Below are 26,023 nucleotides of genomic sequence, written 5' to 3' on the forward strand. Positions count from 1 at the left end.
ACATCCAATTAATCTTAAAAAACAGTTCCCTTTGTTGGTTCCCTGAAAGTTTCACAGAGATCCGTTATCCCCTATCTATTTTTAACCCCGAAACCTCACTTTTTTCAAATTAGAGTATGTAATTTTTTTTGTGATTAATATGTGTGCCTATGTGTGTGCGTATATATATGTATAAATACACACACACACACACACACACACACACACACACACACATATATATGACAGTCGCTATTGTGTACTTATGTACTTATAGTTGGGTTTTCCATTGGAAGAGCGATTTTTGTTTTGTTAACTTGGGTAGCATTTACCAAATGTGCACATAAATCTCCAAAAAAAGTTCATCCACTTCAACTCCTTCCTGGAAAGTTTTGTTCCTATCAGTGAAGAGTGGGTCCAATAAAAAAAAGGTTTAACAAACGGTTGATTTCCCATGAATATTCCAATCGGAAATTTTGTTCTCCAATACAGAAAAAAATGGTTCAACAGAATTACACCAAAGTTGGCAAAAAGCAAGAACTTTACTCGGAAAGGGTGTTTTTGTGATTTGGTGTAATCTCTTCAACCATTTTTGAGAAAGTTGCACTCAAAGAGGTTCTTGGATTGACCTTGAAAGGGTTAAAAATGTAGGTATATCTGGACGGTTGGTCCTACAAGGATCCCGCAGGAATCCTGCTATACTGTAAATTTAACAATTAGGGCGCTCAGATTGGCCGACAGAGCTTTTTCTCCTTCCGCCCCTTTCAGGACTAACAATTTGACTGGCAGGCCCTAACCCAGACAACAATGTTGGAGCAACCATTACATTACCTGAAAATATAAAAATAAAATAGAGTATATAGGTGCAAGCTTGGGCCACCCTGACCCCATGGTACTTACCGAGGGGACCTAAAGGGGACCCCTTACCTCCAGGGACTAAATGTTTTTTGTGTTTTGTTTTTGATTTGCACTAGGGGTCCTGCATTATTCCAGCTAAACCCAGCGTGTCCTTCCGTGAGGTACTGGCTTACTTCCACAGGAGCCACCGCACAAGAATCACTGACATGGGCTTACGGTACTATGCAAGCTGGTTCGATGAAGTTCTTATTTTATGCTAACAAAACATAAAAACACAGAAAAAAACAAATCGTAATGTTACATGGTATGTTAATAGGATCTTAGTTTATGTTAAAAAATTGTTTTGTTGTTCTTTTATTTAATTTTATTGCTTAAATATCTTTCCTTCAAAATGTTTCCTTTAATTTCTTGTTTATTTACATTTGCTTAAAATTGTATTTCCCTAAAATAGTTTTTCCATGATTTGGTTTTCCTTCAATGTGTTTTCACAGTTTTTCTTCCATTAAATTATATATATCAGAATCTAGTATTAGTTACACTTAAAGAGAAATGCAAGTCCTCTTACATCTGAAAGATAACTCCACATCTATTAACCTCAAAAGCTACACTTCAGAGTGTTTTGAAATGCACTCAATATAACATAACAGACAACAGTTAAGAACCACTCCGGTCAGTAAAATCTGTCTTCCACTTCATGGTCTTCAATTTAGTTGAAATTAATGTTAGAAGCACATGAGGCTTCGATACTGAAAAAGTCTATTATTTTCCCCTCAGGAAGAAGTTCTTTCTCCAATATTTTGTGAAAGATGTAATGCTATTTTTTGTGTTCGTTGGTGTTGTCAAAGTCAGAGTAAATATTTGGATACATCCTAATCCTTTATTTTCGAGGAATATTTTAAAGACGTTTTCATTATTCATTGTGATACTTATCTACCTGTTCAGTTTACTGGGCACCTATGGATGTGCTGTTCACCGCTGTGATATCAATTTTTGTAGTTCCACGTTTGGAGTAAAAAACTTAAATACAGTTTTTTAAAAAGAAAAATCTATGTGTTTGGTTTTGAAGAGACCATGTGTGATAAAGTCTAAAGCAACTCTTCACTGATATTAGTACACCCCAGAATCCCATAACTTCACCAGGAGACTTCAGTTGCGAGGCTGGAGGACAATCGTTATACCAGAATTGCATCTGATTAATAATCATTTAGCTGCCGTTAAGGAGTCCTACATGAGGATATCACAAATATAGAAATAGCATCTGTTACCATGCCTGTGAAAACTACGCGTGGCTTAACAACGCAGTGAGTACTACGACTGTGTTGTTACCATGAGTTCCATTAAAATGCAAGTCATTACAACGACTTCCTTTAGGGAAGTGCTAGACTTTGGAATAGTTTAAATTACTATTCCAACTCCAGTCAGTGCATCAGTCGGGAAGGTGTCGGACTTAAAATCCAACACTGCATTCCCATGGTAATGTTGCAGTTGTGGTACTGACTGCATTGTAAAGGAACTACAGTGTAATGTCTGCTTTGTAGTAGATGTTTTTCCAAATATATTAGTTTAAGAGACAGCATATTCCTTCACATGTGCAGGATTTTTTTCCCACTGTTTATTATCTTCCTATCTTCCTCATCCAAATCCCATTTATTTAGCTTGATTTCTGACAAGGATTTGAGCTCATCTGCTAAGCGTTTGAGTTCCAAAATTAATATGGAGTCTTGCGTAAACATATTCAGGCTACTGAAGTCTACATATGTTAAGTCCTTTTGATTGTTCAGTGCCCGAATCAAAGAAAGCCATCCGTTGTTATGCACTAGGTTCTCTCCTAAATCCAGGTGCAAAAGTCCTTTAGCGTGATTTTGAAACAGCAAGCCTGAGGGAAAAGAAAATATTATTGTTAGAAATAAAATGATGATCTCAAATGAGTAAATAACTACTAAACTAACCATTCCTGATCTGTTGGGGAAAAAGAGTTAAAAAAATGCATTGTAAATATTGAAATACAGAAAGTTTTTAATAGAATCCCATTTTTATTACTGATTATGTAAAGCAGTATGCTTGATGGCAGGTTACCAATACAGTTGATAGTGGATAAGCATTGATTTGTACTTAATAATACCCAACAATGCTTTCTCATCGTGCACTATCATTATCATCTGCACTCAACAACTGGGCCCCAGATATCTCCCAATATATCTCTAGTCTATGACAACTTCGGTAACTTCACTGCATATGGGTCAGAATTAGTATTACACAGTGTTAAGTGTTTTAACCAATAATTCACAGCTGCCTCCAGGTCATAGAAATCCTCCTCTTAACCATAGGAGTCAATGTGAGGTTTAGGTATTTCCTTCACCTATCTCAACAAGGCGATGAGAGGAGACATCTCTAGTCCGAGGTCAATCATTTCGCCATGGATCTTAAATATTTGCAACCAGAAATTTCATTTTGCAGGGCAGTACAAAGTAAGGTGGATAAAGCAATTGTCTGGGGCCTAGCACTGTCTACATGGCAAGCTTACTGCGAGGCCTAGCCGACCCTAAAGACTCTGTGAATACATTTAAATTGTAAAAATCTATGAATTTCATTTGAGAGACATTTTTTGTTAGTTGGCCGTAATACAAATAGTGAGAATCTGCCAGATTACAATGTAGGTCTTGGTCCCCATTTTATCTCTTTAAGTGCTGTTTCCTGCCCTAATATTCTTTAGTACCATATTGTATCTATTGGTTATCATTCTACATTGGGAAGGCATTGAAATGATCATAGTTTGCAACTTCCATTTCCTGGGATCGTATGGCAAGGTGCTGAGTGAGTCATATTTTTGCCACCGGCTCCATGGTTACCTCAATGTAGGAATTCTTAATGAACAGTATTAGAAGCAAGTACAGTTTATCAATTTCACAGATTTCTGTCAGCTGTACCTACATAGAGACCACACATTTCAGTTTATGAATTTCCTTCTTTAGTCTTTGTGCTTATTTCACTATGATTGTGTTTAAAGGAAAAGGGCCGCCAAGCCTTTTTCAGCTTTGTTGTGCCGGGCATACCTGATATTATCGAACAAGTGGTGTGCAAATTGTGACTGGGTGATCAAGTGATATATCTCAAAAGTTGAGGGCAGGGAATCCACACTCTCAATATTGCCTAAAGCATGCTCCAGCTCGTTTTTGGTTGTTCACTCGCTACGCTAATTATATCATGAGGGTTCATAACTGTAGTAAACTGGGCTGCTTGCAGATGCCCCCTGACTTTTCGACCCAATTTCAATTGCTAGATGCTGTGGTAATTGATCTGAGAGTGTGTTGTGTCCTGCTAACCAGGCCAAGCATCAGTGCTCTTTCCCTTAAACTGTAAATGTAAATTGGTACACCCAATTGGCAAGCACTTTTACACCACTGTAAGACCCTAGTATATGAGTGAATAAAATGGCAGCGAATCCACGCTCTCAATATGGCAGCTGAAGCTTGCTTTAGCTCCTTCTTGGTTGTTCACTCGCTACGCTAATTTTATCATGAGGGTTCATAACTATAGTAAACTGGGCTGCTTGCAAATGCCCCTCCCCCACTTTTTGCTTCATTTTGAACTGCTAGATGCTGTGGTAATTGATCTGTGAGTGTGCTGTGTCCTGCTAACTAGGCCAAGCACCGATGCTCTTTCCCTTAAAATGCAAATGTTAATTAGTTCACCCAATTGGCAAGCACTTTTACACCATTGTAAGACCTTAGTATATGCTGCCAGTGGTACCAAGGACAGGGATGTAAAAGGGGTACCAGTGCTGCAGCACTTATAGTGCCAGCCGGAATAAAACCAAGGTCTGTAGGTCTGCCATGTCAGCCATGCACGAGCAGCTTGCCTGCTTAAGTTCAACCCTGCACACACCATGTGTGACAGGGTACCTCATTGCATGTAATATATGTCACTCATCACTATGGCAGACCTCCTATAACCCAGGAGGCAGGGTTCATTATATTATAAGTGTGGAAATGATTGTGCAAGCATATATTGCCCAGTGGTAGCCTTCTAAATGTAATTTGCCTAATGTGTTATGGTAGCATCAGCTATAAAAAATAAAGAATAAATATATATATAGTCTGACTAAACAGTCAAAGTCTGACCGCGCCCAAGAGTAAAGAGCAAACTCTCACCTATCCGTCGTTGCCTCTGACTGTTTCCTAAGTCAGGGGGAGGCAACAACCGGATCTGTGGGGCTCTTTCTTAAATAAATCAGTTGGCCAATCAGGACCTTGTTAGAGCAAGACAGCCCCGGGAGTGTCCTTACAACAGACATTCATAGAGGTACGATCATGACATTACTTGTACTGTGCTAACAAGGTCCCGATTGGCCAACCGATTTGTTTAAGAAAGAGCCCCACAGATCCGGTCGTTGCCTCACCCTGACTTAGGAAACAGTCAGAGGCAACGACGGATAGGTGAGAGTTTGCTCTTTACACTTGGGCGCGGTCAGACTTTGACGGTTTAGTCGGGCTATATATATATTTATTCTTTATTTTTAATAGCTGATGCTACCATAACACATTAGGCTTAGTGTGTTTTAAAAGGTTTTTAGGAACATAGTCTTTACCTGCATTAGTTGTTACTTAGAGAATCACTACCAGGTAGAATCCTGATAGTTGCTACTTAACTTTATGTTCAGATAGAGAGATTTTTTCTTTATGTGTTCCGTTACCGAACCAATAACAGGAGCCTACCTAGGGGGGTTCATTCACCAATTGAGCAGTAACTTAAGGGGAAGAGAAAGTAGAGGTAGAAGAATGTGATTTTGAGTTTATTAGATACAGGGAGGAGTCTTAACTCAATGGGGCTCTCCACTATATCTAGTTCTTGGTTTTTACCTCTACAGAGCGTGGCCTCAATAATTCCTGAGCAAGGTACAGGAGAGGTGAGGTCTGGTCCCCGGTCACTCTGGGTGAGCAATAAAGTTTTTCAATATTTTTCTAGACTGTTGCAAGAAGAGTGGGAAAGCTGTAACACAGTGTATCATTGTTTTTTTTGTGTTTTTTGTTATTACAGATATAAAGTGACATGGAGGAAAAGAAACAGTTTTCTGGTTAACTATATCCTTTTTTACACATTTGTTTTATCTTCACTTGCAGTAGCATTAAGATTTAGAACAGAGGCCCTAAAGAAAGCCTGGGGCATCTCTCCCGTAAGGCTGAAACATGTTGGCCCCCATGCAGTCATTTGTTTAAACGGCTCGATTTTTTGCACTGTTCTTTGTTTTATTAGGAAGTGGACAGGGCTCAATAAAACTCTTTCCTGCTCCCCTATCCTTTTTAATTCACCACTATTTTTGTTTTTTGCACTGCACCTAATCCCATCATACAATGTTCAAATGGTCTTGAAGTGATTGTGGGTCAGAACTTGATTCTGGCAGAGGGTACGCAATATTGTCTCAGTGATCTAGAGGCATACGACCCTTGAAGGAAGTCCAAATGATAATATTGATCATTGCAAGATGTTGATGGGAATCCTACATACCAGTGTATGTTTCGATTCACAATCACTGATGGTCCTATGTTATTAGCTGTCCTACCGTTGAATTACCCGGAAGTTGTTCTCCTAACCTAAATAAGTCACTGCATGTGACATTTAGGTTGTAGTAAGAGTTCTTCTCTCTTTATTTAGACCCCTAGGTTTTGTTGTTGTGTATTAATGTTTGGGGGAGTATAACCTAGGTGGGTCTTAAAAATATCCCTCAGACCCTTAATCTATCGTTTTGTTTTGTGAACCTAGAAAATAAGCCTTTTATCAGTATCCCTTGGGGAGACTGCATATTGGGTCTGCTTTGGAAAAGGCCCATTCAGTTCCACATAAATGTTTTTTTAGCCTTCATTGTGCCTGAGAAATATATAATGGTGCCTATAACTTGTGTCTCTATTACTGGTCTGAAGAGTCCTGTAGTCTGCTGGACTCCTCATGTGAGTTCTGCTCAAGATGATACACATTTGTTTGCTAAGCTGGCAGAGTGCATCTTGAATGTGACAGGCTACATGTACACACTCTTTACTCTCCTTCCCCGAAACGGGTGTACCTGCTGAATGGCCAGCCCAGTCCCTTTACCTTTAGTGTGGGTTTCCCTTGCATAATGGAAATGCACCTCTTTCACGTTTATTGTGTTGTGGTAATCTCTACTGACAAAGGGGCTTTCAGACAGATATAACTGGGCTCAGCATGGAACTTGGGCAGGGAGCCAAAAATAAAATGGCCAGCAACAGCACGAAGATGCTCCCCTTTCACTTTTCGAAGGAGACAGACTCTCAGGCTGACCCTGGAAGACCTGCCTCGACCCAGAAGGGTATAAACAATGGCGCTTTGTCAATACTTATGTCCCTTGAAAGAGTCAAGTGCCTAAAAGCAGCCTTTTGGCTATTTATTTTATTAATTTATTTTAACAGTTTTATATTGCACAATTTACATGCAACAGTGATTGCAATTTACAAGCCTAAGCCATATATGAGAAAGACAATAGGGAGAGCAGAGTGAGGAAAGCAGAAAACGTAAAAAGGAAAGAATTAATATTTTTATTGCAACCATTAATTCTGAATGTGTCCGATGATCTCACTTTAAGTAGAGACGATGCTGGTGAATTTTAAGAACGTTTCTGAAAAAAACAAGGGTTTGGCGACTCCTCAACTGTTTTGGTTGAAAGTTCCAAAACAAGAGTGGGCAATACTGGTGAAAGTTTTTCAATACCAAGGTTGTTTAAAGTGTAGGTGACTCAATGAGAGAATCCTTATTTCTCAGTCCTCATAGGTCTCTTGAGACAGTCAGCAAATTTGATATGTAGGGAGGGTTTTTCAAGTGAATGTCTTTATATGTCAGATATACATTTTTTATTTAATCCATGCTTCCCAGGGTAGCTAGTGGGAGGAATTATGTGGCTTATTTTTTTTTCTTCTTTTTAAGAACAGTAGAGGGAAATATTGCCCTGTATGGGAACGATTCATTGAGGAACGCTGACAAGCAAGACATTTCCAGAGTCCAGTGGCAAGATGAACCGTAGCGTGAGCTTTGAATTTCAGTTTTTTTTGTTTTGTTTTATATAGCGCGAACTCGACCCGAAGAGATCAGGTATCAGAGCGCTTTACATGAGCACCAGTTTTGTTACAGTCGGACACATGAATTTTTGTTAGGCACGGGGAGATTGAGTGATTTGCCCAGAATCACAGGATGCTGAGCGTCATTGATGAGACTCGAACCCGGTTCCCTAGTTTCGAGGTCGACCGCTCTAGCTGTTAGGCTACCTCCTCTCCCAAAGTTGTTGTAGGCTGAGGACGTTCTTGATTTTTCTTAGAACGTGGAGGAAAAGGTTTCCTGATTCCATGAGATTATTTATGTGAGAGGAGAGGGATCCAGGATGAATCACAATTAATTTATTTCAGATAACCGTGTTCGGGAGAATCCATTGAGTTTTAGCTCTAACAGTAAGGCTAACAGTACGATTTGTTGTTTTGTAGAGACAGGGAAGACTGGCTGTCTCTGGTGACAGCATCAATAGATGTTTCCAATGTTGAAACCTCATGAGCTAGGAACATAGGGGGTGATTACGATGGCAGAAGGCCCGCCACCACAAGCCGTGGAGTGGTGCGCCCTCCGCCATCGTACCTCGAGTCCCCGCCAGACAAATTAGGATGACGTGGGGAATCAGACCACGAGCATTGCGGGCGCAAATGCCATCAGCCACAGATCTGCCACAGGCAATCGTTCCGATTGCCTGGCGGAGCGGTCTGCATCTGTAAAATGGTGGCGGTGCCTAGCAGGCACCGTCTGCCAAATTACAATGCTGTCTTCAGCCAGCCTTTCCATGGCGGTGGAACTGCCAAGGAAAGGCTGGCGGGGATTGGTTTCGGGGGCCCACTGAGGGCCCCCTTGTGTTGCAGGGAGGTGTTGTGCACTGCGTAGTGCCTGCCACATAGTGCAGGGAAACGTACGGCATGGCAATTTAACATTGCGGTGGGTGCTGCTGCCAGCATCACCCGCCGCAATGTTAAAGTGCCTGCATTCGACCGCTAGGGTGGTGGTCGCATCCTAATGTAGGGTGCGGAGCCGCCACTGTACAGGCGGGCAGTCTCAATCACCGCTACGATGGCGGGCGCCAGCCATCGTAATCACCCCCATTTAATTTAAATATGCTCCACAAATGTTGTCTTTAAGTCCTAACTGCACATTGATGAATCATGACTTTGGGGATACATAGGGACGTGTTGAGAAGTTCCATGTAAAGGTTAAACAGTGTTGGGTCAAGAAAACACCGGCTATATGGGAGTCTTTGGAAGTGTGGAGGGCAATCTTTATTATTTGTTTCAGTTGAGAGATTAAAAACCAGATGAGAACTTGGTACAGAAACCTATTTTATGTTCATGGCTATTTTTTGTGTTTTGTTTTTGATTTGCACTAGGGTTCCAGCATTATTCCAGCTAAACCCAGCGTGTTCTTCCGTGAGGTACTGGGTTACTCCCAGAGGAACCACCACTCAAGAATCACTGACATGGGCCTACGGTACCATGCAAGCTGGTTCTATAAAGTTCTTACTTTATGCTAACAAAACATAAAATCACCGAAAAAACAAATGGTAAAGTTACATAGTATGGTAATAGCATCTTAGTTTATGTTAAAAAAATTGTTTTGTTGTTCTTTTATTTAATTGTATTTCCTTAAATATCTTTCCTTCAAAATGTTTCCTTTAATTTACTGTTTATTTGCATTTGTTTAAAATTGTATTTCCCTAAAATAGTTTTTCCACGATTTGGTTTTCCTTCAATGTGTTTTCACAGTTTTCCTTTTGTCCATTAAATTATACATATCGGAATCTAGTATTAGTTACACTTAAAGAGAAATTCAAGTCTTCTTACATCTGAAAGATAACTCCACATCTATTAACCTCAAAAGCTACACTTCAGAGTGTTTTGTTTTGAAATGCACTCAATATCACATAATAGACAACAGTTTAGAACGACACCGGTCAGTAAAATCTGCCTTCCACTTCATGGTCTTCAATTTAGTTGAAATTAATGTTAGAAGCACATGAGGCTGCAATACTGAAAACGTCTATTATTTTTCTCCTCAGGAAGAAGTTCTTTCTCCAATATTTTGTGAAAGATGTAATGCTATTTTTTGTGTTGGTTGGTGTTGTCAGAGTCAATATTTGGATACATCCGAATCCTTTATTTTAGAGGAATATTTTAAAGACATTTTCATTATTCATTCTGACACTTATCTATCTGTTCAGTTTACTGGGTACCTAAGGATGTACTGTTCACTGCGGTGCTATCAATGTTTGTAGTTCCACGTTTGGAGTAAAAAACTTAAATACAGTTTTTTTTAAAGAAAAATCTATGTGTTTGGTTTCGAAGGGAGCAGGTGTGATAAAGTCTAAAGCAACACTTCACTGATAGTAGTACACCCCAGAACCCCATAACTTCACCAGGAGACTTCATTTGCGAGGCTGGAGGACACTAGTTATCCCTGATTGCATCTGGTTAAGAATAGTTCAGCTGCCATTGAGGAGTCCTACATGAGGATATCACAAATATAGGAATAGCATCTGTTACCTCGCATGCCAAAACTACGCGTGGCTTAACAACGCAGTGAGTAGTAGGACTGTGTCGTTATTACGGGTTCCATTAAAATGCAAGTCATTACAACGACTTCCTTTAGGGAAGTGCTGGACTTTGGAATGATTTAAATTACTATTCCAACTCTAGTCAGTGCATCAGTCAGGAAGGTGTCGGGTTTAAAATCCAACACCAGTCGAACACTGCATTCCCATGGTAACGTCGCAGTCGTGGTACTGACTGCATTGTAAAGAAACTAAGATGTAATGCCTGCTTTGTAATAGATGTTTTCCCAAATATATTAGTTTAGGAGACAGCATATTCTTCACATGTGCAGGATTTTGTTCCCACTGTTTATTATCTTCCTATCTTCCTCATCCAAATCCCATTTATTTAGCTTGATTTCTGACAAGGATTTAAGCTCAAGTGCTAAGCGTTTGAGTTCCAAAATTAATACGGGTTCTTGCTTAAACATATTCAGGCTACTGAAGTCTACATATGTTAAGTCCTTTTGATTGTTCAGTGCCCGAATCAAAGAAAGCCATCCGTTGTTATGCACTAGGTTCTCTCCTAAATCCAGGTGCAGAAGCCCTATAACGTGATTTTGAAACAGCAAGCCTGAGGGGAAAGAAATATTATTGTTAGCAATAAAATGATGATCTCAAATCAGTAAATAACTACTAAACTAACCATTCACGATCTGTTGGGAAAAAGGAGTAAAACAATAGCATTGTAAAGATTTAAATACAGAACGTTTTTAATAGAATCCCATTTTTATTACTGTTTATGTAAAGCAGTATGCTTAATGGCAGGTTACCAGTACAGTTGATAGTGGATTGATTTGTACTTAATAATACCTAACAATGCTTTCTCATCGTGCACTATCATTATCATCTGCACTCCACAACTGGGCCCCAGATATCTCCCAATATATCTCTAGTCTATGACAACTTCGGTAACTTCACTCCATATGGGTCGGAATTGTATTACACAGTGTTAAGTGTTTTAACCAATCATTCACAGCTGCCTCCAGGTCATAGCAATCCTCCTCTTAGCCATAGGAGTCAATGTGAGGCTTAGGTATTTCCTTCACCTAGCCCAACAAGGCGATGAGAGGAGACATCTCTAGTCCGAGGTCAATCATTTCGCCATGATCTTAAATATTTGCAACCAGAAATTCCATTTTGCAAGGCAGTACCAGGTAGGGTGGCCAGTGTCTGGGGCCTAGCATCGTCTACATGGCAAGCTTACTGCGAGGCCTAGCCGACCCTAAAGACTCTAGGACATATTATCAAGGACGGCATTAAAATTATCAAGGGCATATTATCAAGCCCATTATTGCCGCTTTAGCGGCAGTTTTCCACCGCTAAACTGGCGATAATTTCTAACGCCGTCCTTGATAATATGCCCCTCTGTGAATACATTTAAATTGTAAAAGTCTATGAATTTTGTTTGAGAGACTTTTTTGTTAGTTGGCAGCAATAGCCCCATTGAGAATCTGTAAGATTACAATGTAGGTCATGGTCCCCATTCTATCTCTTGCAGTGCTGTTTCCTGCCCTAATATTCTCTAGTACCATATTTTATCTATTGGTTATCATTCGACATTGGGAAGGCATTGAAATTATCATAGTTTACAGCTTCCATATCCTGGGATCGTATGGCAAGGTGAGGAAGAGTTAGTACATCGACAGATGTAATCTGAGGTATATAACTACATCTAGAGAGGAATGAAGAGCCAGTGCCCTATATTCAGTTGATATTTTGCAGAGAACATTGGTCCCTATATAGAAGTAATGAACACAGAGCACAATAATCATACACTTAATAAGTCGTATGTCTACTGTCCGTCCGGACAGGATTTTAATTTTCTATTTCAGTTTAAGTTTATGCGTTTCTCGGAAATGTCAAGCGGGCACAGCCGTGACCTTCAACATACAGGAGACAACAACAGAAAGATGTGAAAAGCAGGAGATCTGTCTGTACACTTGTGTTTCAGTGAGCCAGACTTAGAATATTTACATAAACCACACCATTGCATTATTCAGTATTTACTTAGGACATTTGCATATGGGGTTAAGGGTCGACGTTTCGATGCCTTTCTTAAAATGTAGACATCATCATCAGGACATTACATGACGTTATTGTTGTCAAGATTAAAATTCCACATTTACTTTACACACATATTTACAGTGGACAAAAAAAGGGGGGGAGAAAGAAAACAGAAAGATACATATAATTAGCAGATATATCACATATGACAAAGGTCCTCTTATGTACATAAAGTGAAGGCAGGTGCCGAGGTGTTTTAGTTCAACCCTGTCGCTCGTGTTTCTCATAGATAACTCTGGAGTGACAGTTGTGGCATGCACGAAGGGGGCTTTACCGGCTTAAAATTATTACTTGTCACCTTTGTTCGTTGTATGAGTAAAAAAGGCTCAAGAGTGTTGGGGTATGGTGAATTACGACGCGTGACATCATGCAAAAAACGGCGCGGTGGTTATGAGTGGAAAATCTAGGCGTTTGTGAGCACGGAGCAATTTCCAGATTGTAAAGTGCACCGCCGACAGTGCGCATGCTTGCGTTCAAAAAACGAAGAATGGAAAATGCACCTACGTGGTAAAAATACCTTGCTTGGATTAAGCGGTACCGAGAGAATTTTATATCGCTATGGCAGACATTCTGTAGAAAATCAAGACAAGGACCGCCCGTTATACTTATAAGTTGACTGGCATGCAAATTAACTAAGCGGAGAGCAAGTTACCTTTAAAAACCGGCTTTCTATTACACGGTTATGCGAGCTTCCGTATACAATGATACGCGGGCAGCACAATGGCTATCTGCAAAAATAATTGCAAATTTTACTGGCGGGAGTTAAATACCGCTACTCAAACTTACACAAGACGGTGTAGAACTTACTATAAGTACGGCTCAACGTTGCCACGGGTCTGGCGGTCTGGTGCTGCGTCGGCTAATTTTCCGGGTTTAAAACGCGTGGGCTGTGACCTCGGGAATAGTGAACAGCGTGAAGGGACTAGGTGATGGGAGTGAGGTGAATGGCAGTGTTTCCGGCGGCCATTTCTGAGTGGTGATTCGTGCTATAGTGAACATACAGTTTTAGCACTTTGCACATTTTCTGAGTAATTAATAAACACGTTTTATAATAAAATTACAGCAGGGACGTCCAGTCTTCAAGTCGGTTTAACCCATTCCGAATGCTGTTAGTGCGCAAAATCCAACGTAGCTCTTCTTTGTTTAGAAGTTGTGACATGTCTGCTCCTCTGGGTGGTGGTTTAATAGTGGTGATCACAGTCCAGACAAAGTCTTTTTCAGTGTGTCCTTTATCAGAAAAATGTTCCACCAATGGCGCATTCGCTGTTTTACATTTTATCCTGCTTTTATGCTGGCCAATCCGCAGTTTTATTTTTTGGCTGGTTTGTCCTATATAGATCAGCATACATGGACACAGGATGGCATACACCAGGTTCGCAGAATTACAATTAGAAAAGAAATTCCGATCGTGTTTGATATTTCCAAATTCAAATGTCTTTCCTTCTATAGTGGTGTCACAACAAACACACCCCCCACACTTGACATGGCCTGTGAGCGGTGGAAGGCCCCACACATCATTTATGGTCATTTTTTGCACTGGTTGAGGGAGAGCTGCCCTGACAAGGTGATCTTTAACATTCTTAGCACGTTTAAATGCAAACATAGGTTTTTCCAATGTTAGTTGCCCTACATTAAGGACTGGCCAGTGTTTAAGGATACTTTTTCTAATGGCATTAGAAGCCGGTGAAAATGTTGTGACACAGATTAGTTTTTCTTGGGTATTCTTTTCTTTAGGTTCCAACAGAGTCTCTCTTGGACAGTACCAGGCCCTTTTGAGAGATTTCCGTACCAGTTTGCGTGGGTAATCTCTATTTCTCAGTTTTTTGCTCAGAATTTTGGCCTCAGTAAAATAATCATCCCTAAAATAGCAGTTTCGCCTAATACGGAGGAACTGGGAAAAAGGTAATGAATCACGGAGAGCCCGAGGGTGGTGGCTTGTATATTCGAGCAAAGTATTGCGTTCAGTGGGCTTGCGGTGCAATGTTGTAGTGAGACGACCTTCTGTATGCCTTATTTTTAGGTCAAGGAAAGGAATGGAATCCTTGCTGGTAGACAAGGTATAGCAGAGTCCTCCACTGTTGTTGTTAAGCCAGTGTTGGAAAGCCGTGGAATTTTAATCTTGACAACAATAACGTCATGTAATGTCCTGATGATGATGTCTACATTTTAAGAAAGGCATCGAAACGTCGACCCTTAACCCCATATGCAAATGTCCTAAGTAAATACTGAATAATGCAATGGTGTGGTTTATGTAAATATTCTAAGTCTGGCTCACTGAAACACAAGTGTACAGACAGATCTCCTGCTTTTCACATCTTTCTGTTGTTGTCTCCTGTATGTTGAAGGTCACGGCTGTGCCCGCTTGACATTTCCGAGAAACGCATAAACTTAAACTGAAATAGAAAATTAAAATCCTGTCTGGACGGACAGTAGACATACGACTTATTAAGTGTATGATTATTGTGCTCTGTGTTCATTACTTCTATATAGGGACCAATGTTCTCTGCAATATGTAATGCCCAAGGTCCCTATGCTATACCTTAAGGGTTCCCTTGTTTTGTTGAAACATAATTAGCGCAATCGCTGGATTGCAAGGGATCTTGCTAATCCCAGGCCCCTTTTTCTCAAGTGGGCTCACCCTGTCCTGTGTCATCTTCCCTACTTCCCCTTTTTATTTCCCCTTTTTTTTGTCTTTATAAGTATGTCTGACCCTCACCCTCCTATGTACGATTTAGAGTATATTAATAAAATACTAGGGGGCCCCTCTCTCCTTTCGGACCCAACCGAAACACCGTCAACATCAAGTACCACCCAAACAGATGATTTAGAGAAGTTAAAGAAAAAAGAGGTTCGCCTGCTTCTAATGGTCAGACTTTTGACCGATTATCTAAAATCCAACACTATACCTTTAGGCCTACAAGTACGTAACGTACCTGGGGTCTTTACTACAAATCCGAAATATCTGAAAGGATTTAGTTACATCAGTACAACTTGTTCCCGGCACTGGATGGTGCTAGGAATTGAAATTGCAACAGAAGAACTACAAAAATTAAGTGTCGAAATAACAGACTTGGAAAAACAGATTAAAGATAATACCACTAGCGTAGAAACCAGTAAACTCCTTGAAAAAATAAATAAGACTATAGCTGAGTTTCATAAATTTGAATTAAACAAAAAACAAATTAAGGTAAAGAAGGACATTAAGAATTTCAACCAAGAAAGAGCATACCCGTACCTTAATAAAGACTATTATACCAATCGCCCTTATAACGGTCCACAACAACAGAGACCTTGGGGCAGGTTTAATAGGAGACAGCAATACGTCGGCTTTACTGACAGTTCAGCCGATACATCCGGCAACTCAGATCAAAGCGACAGCCCAGGCCCTTCTAATAGGAATTTTTTAGAGGGGGGCCGAGGTCAACCCAGAGGAAGAGGAAAAACATGGCCCAAACCACAGAACCCCCCCGGGGAACGATTCACACGCCGCCAACATTACCAGTGGTAGCTGCGCCTAATGAAACTATCACTAATCCGGCCATGAATACTCTAGAAACAGGTCTCCTCCCCATCTTTAACCTCACTAATCACATGCTATCTAGCAATGAGGTGTCACTCCTCAGTAGAGGTTTATCCTTCGTCCCTACAGTAAGGCCCAATTTCCAGGAAGCACAAACGGAACTCCTAAGATTTTTTAGGAAAATCCGTTTGCAAAGCATTTTCACTCTCAATCCTTCCATACCCAAACAGTCTAATACCCCCTTTAGACCACAGTCCAAATTCTCTCCTACAGCTGGTATGATTCCAGCAGAGATCCCTACATTTGAGAAACTGGTTTTAAAGGATCTGTCAGACCTTGAAGGGAAAAGATCTTTCATCCCTTATAACATTACTCTTGAAGAAAAGAATGCCATTTCCTCCCTCAAAACCAATCAATCCCTTGTCCTAAAACCTGCGGATAAAGGGGGAGGGATAGTAATCCAAGATATTGAAACCTACAAGAATGAAGTGCTTCGCCAACTGAACAATCAGGAGCACTACTGTAAACTCCCGCGCAACCCCACTGGTGAAATTCAAGACATGATTACAACTGTCACAGACAGAGCACTTGAGTCAGGCTTCTGCACTAAAAAAGAATATGATTTTCTCAATACTAAATCCCCACGGATTCCAGTAATCTATTGTCTGCCCAAAATTCATAAAAACTCCCAATCACCACCAGGTCGCCCCATAGTTTCGGGCTGTGGTTCGATTCTCGAGCCATTAGGGCACTACATAGATTATTTCATTAAGCCATTTGTCCCAGAAACCAGCTGCTACATTAGGGACAGTATGGCCATGATAAACTTTATTGAAGATTATCCTTTTGATCTCACATCCAGCACTATGTGTACGCTGGATGTGGAATCACTTTATACGAATATCCCACAATTTGAATCACTACGTGTAATAGAGAAGGTACTAGAATCAAGACCACGACCCCACAATGTGCCCTCTATATTCATTCTTGAACTTCTTGAAATTTGCCTGACCAAAAACTTTTTTCTTTTTGAGGGACAATTTTATGGTCAAGTCAAAGGGACATCCATGGGAGCAATTTTTGCTCCCAACCTGGCCATTCTATACATGGACCATCTGGAGACTAGTAACATTCTTCACACGTCGAATCCCTTCCACAATGGCATTGCCTTGTGGAAGCGATATATCGACGATATTTTCCTACTATGGAATGATACTCCAGAAAACCTCGCGGCTTTCCAACACTGGCTTAACAACAACAGTGGAGGACTCTGCTATATCTTGTCTACCAGCAAGGATTCCATTCCTTTCCTTGACCTAAAAATAAGGCATACAGAGGGTCGTCTCACTACAACATTGCACCGCAAGCCCACTGAACGCAATACTTTGCTCGAATATACCAGCCACCACCCTCGGGCTCTCCGTGATTCATTACCTTTTTCCCAGTTCCTCCGTATTAGGCGAAACTGCTATTTTAGGGATGATTATTTTACTGAGGCCAAAATTCTGAGCAAAAAACTGAGAAATAGAGGTTACCCACGCAAACTGGTACGGAAATCTCTCAAAAGGGCCTGGTACTGTCCAAGAGAGACTCTGTTGGAACCTAAAGAAAAGAATACCCGAGAAAAACTAATCTGTGTCACAACATTTTCACCGGCTTCTAATGCCATTAGAAAAAGTATCCTTAAACACTGGCCAGTCCTTAATGTAGGGCAACTAACATTGGAAAAACCTATGTTTGCATTTAAACGTGCTAAGAATGTTAAAAATCACCTTGTCAGGGCAGCTCTCCCTCAACCAGTGCAAAAAATGACCATAAAGGATGTGTGGGCCCTTCCATCGCTCACAGGCCATGTCAAGTGTGGGGGGTGTGTTTGTTGTGACACCACTATAGAAGGAAAGACATTTGAATTTGGAAATATCAAACACGATCGGAATTTCTTTTCTAATTGTAATTCTGCGAACCTGGTGTATGCCATCCTGTGTCCATGTATGCTGATCTATATAGGACAAACCAGCCAAAAAATAAAACTGCGGATTGGCCAGCATAAAAGCAGGATAAAATGTAAAACAGCGAATGCGCCATTGGTGGAACATTTTTCTGATAAAGGACACACTGAAAAAGACTTTGTCTGGACTGTGATCACCACTATTAAACCACCACCCAGAGGAGCAGACATGTCACAACTTCTAAACAAAGAAGAGCTACGTTGGATTTTGCGCACTAACAGCATTCGGAATGGGTTAAACCGACTTGAAGACTGGACGTCCCTGCTGTAATTTTATTATAAAACGTGTTTATTAATTACTCAGAAAATGTGCAAAGTGCTAAAACTGTATGTTCACTATAGCACGAATCACCACTCAGAAATGGCCGCCGGAAACACTGCCATTCACCTCACTCCAATTACCTAGTCCCTTCACGCTGTTCACTATTCCCGAGGTCACAGCCCACGCGTTTTAAACCCGGAAAATTAGCCGACGCAGCACCAGACCGCCAGACCCGTGGCAACGTTGAGCCGTACTTATAGTAAGTTCTACACCGTCTTGTGTAAGTTTGAGTAGCGGTATTTAACTCCCGCCAGTAAAATTTGCAATTATTTTTGCAGATAGCCATTGTGCTGCCCGCGTATCATTGTATACGGAAGCTCGCATAACCGTGTAATAGAAAGCCGTTTTTTAAAGGTAACTTGCTCTCCGCTTAGTTAATTTGCATGCCAGTCAACTTATAAGTATAACGGGCGGTCCTTGTCTTGATTTTCTACAGAATGTCTGCAATAGCGATATAAAATTCTCTCGGTACCGCTTAATCCAAGCAAGGTATTTTTACCACGTAGGTGCATTTTCCATTCTTCGTTTTTTGAACGCAAGCATGCGCACTGTCGGCGGTGCACTTTACAATCTGGAAATTGCTCCGTGCTCACAAACGCCTAGATTTTCCACTCATAACCACCGCGCCGTTTTTTGCATGATGTCACGCGTCGTAATTCACCATACCCCAACACTCTTGAGCCTTTTTTACTCATACAACGAACAAAGGTGACAAGTAATAATTTTAAGCCGGTAAAGCCCCCTTCGTGCATGCCACAACTGTCACTCCAGAGTTATCTATGAGAAACACGAGCGACAGGGTTGAACTAAAACACCTCGGCACCTGCCTTCACTTTATGTACATAAGAGGACCTTTGTCATATGTGATATATCTGCTAATTATATGTATCTTTCTGTTTTCTTTCTCCCCCCCTTTTTTTGTCCACTGTAAATATGTGTGTAAAGTAAATGTGGAATTTTAATCTTGACAACAATAACGTCATGTAATGTCCTGATGATGATGTCTACATTTTAAGAAAGGCATCGAAACGTCGACCCTTAACCCCATATGCAAATGTCCTAAGTAAATACTGAATAATGCAATGGTGTGGTTTATGTAAATATTCTAAGTCTGGCTCACTGAAACACAAGTGTACAGACAGATCTCCTGCTTTCCACATCTTTCTGTTGTTGTCTCCTGTATGTTGAAGGTTACGGCTGTGCCCGCTTGACATTTCCGAGAAACGCATAAACTTAAACTGAAATAGAAAATTAAAATCCTGTCCGGACGGACAGTAGACATACGACTTATTAAGTGTATGATTATTGTGCTCTGTGTTCATTACTTCTATATAGGGACCAATGTTCTCTGCAATATGTAATGCCCAAGGTCCCTATGCTATACCTTAAGGGTTCCCTTGTTTTGTTGAAACACTATATTCAGTTGATGACATATGCTTATAATTTACATACATATCTCCCAGTTTGGGCAGCTTTTTCTGAGTGAGTCATTTTTTTGCCACCGGCTCCATGGTTACCTCGATGTAGGAATTCTTAATGAACAGTATTAGAAGCAAGTACAGTTTATCAATTTCACAGATTCCTGTCAGCTGTACCTACATAAAGACCACACATTTCAGTCTATGAATTTCTCTCTTTAGTCTTTGTGCTTATTTCACTATGATTGTGTTTAAAGGAAAAGGGCCGCCAAGCCTTTTTCAGCTTTGTTGTGTGGGGCCTATCTGATATTATCGAACAAGTGGTGTGCAAATTGTGACTGGGTGATCAAGTGATATATCTCAAAAGTTGGGGGCAGGGAATCTACACTCTCAATATTGCAGCTGAAGCATGCTCCAGCTCGTTCTTGGTTGTTCGCTCGCTACGCTAATTATATCATGAGGGTTCATAACTGTAGTAAACTGGGCTGCTTGCAGATGCCCCCTGACTTTTCGACCCAATTTCAACTGCTAGATGCTGTGGTAATTGATCTGAGAGTGTGTTGTGTCCTGCTAACCAGGCCAAGCATCAGTGCTCTTTCCCTTAAACTGTAAATGTAAATTGGTACACCCAATTGGCAAGCACTTTTACACCACTGTAAGACCCTAGTATATGGTACCAGTGGTACCCAGGACAGGGATGTAAAAGGGATACCAGTGCTGCAGCACTTATAGTGCCACCCTGAGTTACTTGAATAAAATGGCAGCGAATCCACGGTCTCAATATGGCAGCTGAAGCATGCTTTAGCTCCTTCTTGGTTGTTCACTCGCTACGCTAATTATATCATGAGGGTTCATAACTATAGTAAACTGGGCTGCTTGCAAATGCCCCTCCCCCACTTTTTGCTTCATTTTGAACTGCTAGATGCTGTGGTAATTGATCTGTGAGTGTGCTGTGTCCTGCTAACTAGGCCAAGCACCTGTGCTCTTTCCCTTAAAATGCAAATGTGAATTAGTTCACCCAATTGGCAAGCACTTTTACACCATTGTAAGACCCTAGTATATGCTGCCAGTGGTACCAAGGACAGGGATGTAAAAGGGGTACCAGTGCTGCAGCACTTATAGTGCCACCCCGAATAAAACCAGTCTGTAGGTCTGCCATGTCAGCCATGCACGAGCAGCTTGCCTGCTTAAGTTCAACCCTGCACACACCATGTGTGACAGGGTACCTCATTGCATGTAATATATGTCACTCATCACTATGGCAGACCTCCTATAACTCAGGAGGCAGGGTTCATTATATTATAAGTGTGGAAATGATTGTGCAAGCATATATTGCCAAGTGGTAGCCTTCTAAATGTAATTCTAACACAAGTGACAGGCGGTCCTTAGGATGACATGGGCTGGCATGTGGGCATTAACTATATGTCTAGCTCTATGATGGCCCAGCTGATTTCTTTTGTGTTTGGTGTCCACCACCATGCTTTTTAACCCCCGACCTGATGGTGGTGTTGAGGTTTAACCAGCATGTACCAAGGTGGCACTTTAGTCTCTGTCCACCAAGTTAACCCAGTGTTCTCGTGCCTTGGTGGGCTTTTTCGAAGGTTGCTGCCAAGACAGAAGTCTGACCTCATAATGGGGAGTGTGTGCCACTCCCAGAGGCCATAAACAAAGACCTGTGTGAGCAGGAGGTGACACCTCCGCCCCCATAGAATGGCTAGTGATTAGACAGGTGCATCGGTGAGCCTCAAAGGCTACACTGGCGCCATTGGACAAAGGAATTTGTCCCCCACTAAAGGATAAAGCAACCCACTACCCCAGGCACTGTTTTTTGCTGGCAGGAAATTTGCTATGCAAGAAGTGTTTACCTCCACAATGCTGACCACACTTTAGGATGTTGCAGCTGGGGTGGTTTTGACAATCTTGATTTTAAGCTAGAAATCAGCTCCTGCCTAGTTTCAGTGACATACACCCCCAGTTGTCGTCACTACTGGGGTGGATTAGCTGCAGGACTAGATGCCCATTGGCTACTAGTCCTCACACCCACTAAATCCAGGATTTAAGGGGCACCCCATACACCAGACCTTAGATTCAATATGAAACAGGAAGAGACCTGTGTCTGCACAAGAGCACTACTGCACAAAAGGAAAGGCACAAAGTACTGAACCTGTGATAGTAACCCTGCACCCACTGGACTATGACTAGCCCAGGATCAGAGATTGGTTCCAAAATGAAGGTGAACCTCTCTGCAACCTAAAGATTGCACAAGAATTTCCTAGGACTAGAGGTAGTAGTCCCCTACAGTCAGCAGGTACATACCGATAAGTCCACAAACTTGAAGCCCTATTCCCTGATGCGACCGGCATGGCCACTCAAAGTCCTTGGGCAGGTGGCTTCTGGGAACTGTAGTGCCGATCCTCAGCAAGGCTCAGCTTTCTACAATGTTCCCTTGGTCCTCTCGATAAGATTTCCTCAACCGGAGTGCTTGTAGGTACCAAAGTTTGTTGGTGGTCAGTCCGACTACAACCTGCTTTAATCAACACTTCAAAAGAAAAGATTCATCTGCACAAATAACCAACCACCTCTGCACCCCAGTCCCTCGAGCCAGGTTGAATGGATCTGCCTGGAGACTCCTGGTCCAGGGCCAGCTCCTTGCTTTGTTTCCAAACGGTTTTGCTCAAATCGCCCCTCAAGAACCTTTTTGCTCAGGTAACTATTCCAATTCTGCAAGCCTGCTAGACAGCTGTCTGACAGCTAAAGGGCACCTTTGCACCCGCTCCCCTAAGCCGGGGAACAACCATTACAACGCGGGTTTTACCACGCGTTGCTTTTACATCGCATGCATTACAACGCATGCGATGTTACAACACGTGGTAAAACCACGCATACCATTACATCGCAAGTGCTTTTACAACGCATGCGATGTAATGTGTAATGGCGGCGGTGGAGGCGGCTATCCACGTCGTTGTGAGGAAACTAAGGCTGTTTCCTCACAACGACATGAAGCAAGCAGGAAGGAGGAAGCCGGATCCGACAGCGACGATGGAGAGGAGAGAGGTATGGGGGTTTGTGCATGGGGTGGGGGTTACTTTCATAGGGTTTAGGGTAAGTTAAAATGTAGTGTTTTTTTAAAAACGTTTTAGTGTGTGTTGTGGTGTTGTGGTGTTTGTTTAGTGTAGTGTATTAGGGAGGGAAGTGTAATGTTTATGTAGTGTAGTGATTTAGGTTTTAGGGTAGTGTAGTGTTGTAGTGTTTGTTTATTTTAGTGTATTAGGGTAGTGTAGGGGTGGGAGTAGTGTGGGTAGCGTAGTAGTGTTTTAGGGTTTAGGGTAGTGTAGGGGTGGGAGTAGTGTGGGTAGCGTAGTAGTGTTTTAGGGTTTAGGGTATGGAGTGGGGTGGGAGTAGTGTGGGTAGCATAGTAGTGTTTTAGGGTGTTTGGGTTGGGGTAGTTTAGGGGTGGCAGTAGTGTGGGTAGCGTAGTAGTGTTTTAGGGTTTAGGGTAGTGTAGGGGTGGGAGTAGTGTGGGTAGCGTAGTAGTGTTTTAGAGTAGTGTAGGGGGTGGGAGTAGTGTGGGTAGTGTAGTAGTGTGGTAGTGTTTTTGGGTTGGGGTAGTGTAGGGGTGGGAGTAGTGTGGGTAGCGTAGTAGTGTTTTAGGGTTTAGGGTAGTGTAGGGGTGGGAGTAGTGTGGGTAGCGTAGTAGTGTTTTAGGGTATAGGGTAGTGTAGAGGTGGGAGTAGTGTGGATAGTGTAGTAGTGTTTTAGGGTAGTGTAGGAGGGGAGTAGTGTGGGTAGCATAGTAGTGTTTTAGGGTTTAGGATAGTGTAGGGGTGGGAGTAGTGTGGGTAGTGTAGTAGTGTGGTAGTGTTTTGGGGTTGGGGTAGTGTAGGGGGGAGTAGTGTGGGTAGCGTAGTAGGGTTTTATGGTTTAGGGTAGTGTAGGGGTGGGAGTAGTGTGGGTAGCGTAGTAGTGTTTTAGGGTTTAGGGTAGTGTAGGGGTGGGAGTAGTGTGGGTAGTGTAGTAGTGTGGTAGTGTTTTTGGGTTGGGGTAGTGTAGGGGTGGGAGTAGTGTGGGTAGTGTAGTAGTGTTTTAGGGTTTAGGGTAGTGTAGGGGTGGGAGTAGTGTGGGTAGCGTAGTAGTGTTTTAGGGTTTAGGGTAGTGTAGGCGTGGGAGTAGTGTGGGTAGTGTAGTAGTGTGGTAGTGTTTTTGGGTTGGGGTAGTGTAGGGGTGGGAGTAGTGTGGGTAGCGTAGTAGTGTTTTAGGGTTTAGGGTAGTGTATGGGTGGGAGTAGTGTGGGTAGCGTAGAAGTGTTGTAGGGTTTAGGGTAGTGTAGGGGTGGGAGTAGTGTGGGTAGCGTAGTAGTGTTGTAGGGTTTAGGGTAGTGTAGGGGTGGGAGTAGTGTGGGTAGCGTAGTAGTGTTTTAGGGTAGTGTATGCGTGGGAGTAGTGTGGGTAGCGTAGTAGTGTTTTAGGGTTTAGGGTAGTGTATGAGTGGGAGTAGTGTGGGTAGCGTAGTAGTGTTGTAGGGTTTAGGGTAGTGTAGGGGTGGGAGTAGTGTGGGTAGCGTAGTAGTGTTTTAGGGTTTAGTGTAGGGATGGGAATAGTGTGTGTAGCGTAGTAGAGTTTTAGGGTTTAGGGTAGTGTAGGGGTGGGAGTAGTGTGGATAGTGTAGTAGTGTTTAGGGTAGTGTAGGGGTGGGAGTAGTGTGGGTAGCGTAGTAGTGTTTTATGGTTTAGGGTAGTGTAGGGGTGGGAGTAGTGTGGATAGTGTAGTAGTGTTTTAGGGTTTAGGGTAGTGTAGGGATGGGAGTAGTGTGGGTAGTGTAGTAGTGTGGTAGTGTTTTGGGGTTGGGGTAGTGTAGGGGGGCGTAGTGTGGGTAGCGTAGTAGTGTTTTATGGTTTAGGGTAGTGTAGGGGTGGGAGTAGTGTGGGTAGCGTAGTAGTGTTTTAGGGTTTAGGGTAGTGTAGGGGTGGGAGTAGTGTGGGTAGTGTAGTAGTGTGGTAGTGTTTTTGGGTTGGGGTAGTGTAGGGGTGGGAGTAGTGTGGGTAGCGTAGTAGTGTTTTAGGGTTTAGGGTAGTGTAGGGGTGGGAGTAGTGTGGGTAGCGTAGTAGTGTTTTAGGGTTTAGGGTAGTGTAGGGGTGGGAGTAGTGTGGGTAGTGTAGTAGTGTGGTAGTGTTTTTGGGTTGGGGTAGTGTAGGGGTGGGAGTAGTGTGGGTAGTGTAGTAGTGTTTTAGGGTTTAGGGTAGTGTATGGGTGGGAGTAGTGTGGGTAGCGCAGCAGTGTTGTAGGGTTTAGGGTAGTGTAGGGGTGGGAGTAGTGTGGGTAGCGTAGTAGTGTTGTAGGGTTTAGGGTAGTGTAGGGGTGGGAGTAGTGTGGGTAGCGTAGTAGTGTTTTAGGGTAGTGTATGTGTGGGAGTAGTGTGGGTAGCGTAGTAGTGTTTTAGGGTTTAGGGTAGTGTATGAGTGGGAATAGTGTGGGTAGCGTAGTAGTGTTGTAGGGTTTAGGGTAGTGTCGGGGTGGGAGTAGTGTGGGGAGCGTAGTAGTGTTTTAGGGTTTAGTGTAGGGGTGGGAGTAGTGTGTGTAGCGTAGTAGTGTTTTAGGGTTTAGGGTAGTGTAGGGGTAGAAGTAGTGTGGGTAGTGTAGTAGCGTGGTAGTGTTTTGGGGTTGGGGTAGTGTAGGGGTGGGAGTAGTGTGGGTAGTGTAGTGTGGTAGTGTTTTTGGGTTAGGGGTAGTGTAGGGGTGGGAGTCGTGTGGGTAGTGTAGTAGTGTGGTAGTGTTTTTGGGTTGGGGCAGTGTAGGGGTGGGAGTAGTGTGGGTAGCGTAGTAGTGTTTTAGGGTTTAGGGTAGTGTATGGGTGGGAGTAGTGTGGGTACCGTAGCAGTGTTGTAGGGTTTAGGGTAGTGTAGGGGTGGGAGTAGTGTGGGTGGCATAGTAGTGTTGTAGGGTTTAGGGTAATGTAGGGGTGGGAGTAGTGTGGGTAGCGTAGTAGTGTTTTAGGGTTTAGGGTAGTGTAGGGGTGGGAGTAGTGTGTGTAGCGTAGTAGTGTTTTAGGGTTTAGGGTAGTGTAGGGGTGGAAGTAGTGTGGGTAGTGTAGTAGTGTGGTAGTGTTTTGGGGTTGGGGTAGTGTAGGGGTGGGAGTAGTGTGGGCTGCATAGTAGTGTTTTAGGGTTTAGGGTAGTGTAGGGGTGGGAGTAGTGTGGGTAGTGTAGAGTGGTAGTGTTTTTGGGTTAGGG

At 42.4% G+C, this 26,023-nt stretch overlaps 1 protein-coding gene across 2 annotated transcripts in view; it reads right to left on the reverse strand.

Moving 5' to 3' along the window:
• Positions 1-1,178: 1,178 nt before the first annotated feature.
• The window catches only part of NLRC4 (NLR family CARD domain containing 4), a 176,721-nt gene continuing 151,876 nt past the window's right edge, over positions 1,179-26,023 (reverse strand). The window contains exon 9 of one of the 2 annotated variants that reach the window (XM_078648600.1): positions 1,179-2,713. In XM_078648600.1, coding sequence (XP_078504726.1) covers positions 2,421-2,713 — 293 coding nt within the window. In that variant the 3' untranslated portion in view covers positions 1,179-2,420. Of the gene's footprint in view, positions 2,714-9,541; positions 11,037-26,023 lie in introns of those variants that run through there. The other variant, XM_078648601.1, reaches the window with a different exon arrangement.

The sequence above is a fragment of the Lissotriton helveticus genome, chromosome 6, assembly GCF_964261635.1.
Source record: "Lissotriton helveticus chromosome 6, aLisHel1.1, whole genome shotgun sequence".
Lineage (NCBI taxonomy): Eukaryota > Metazoa > Chordata > Amphibia > Caudata > Salamandridae > Lissotriton > Lissotriton helveticus.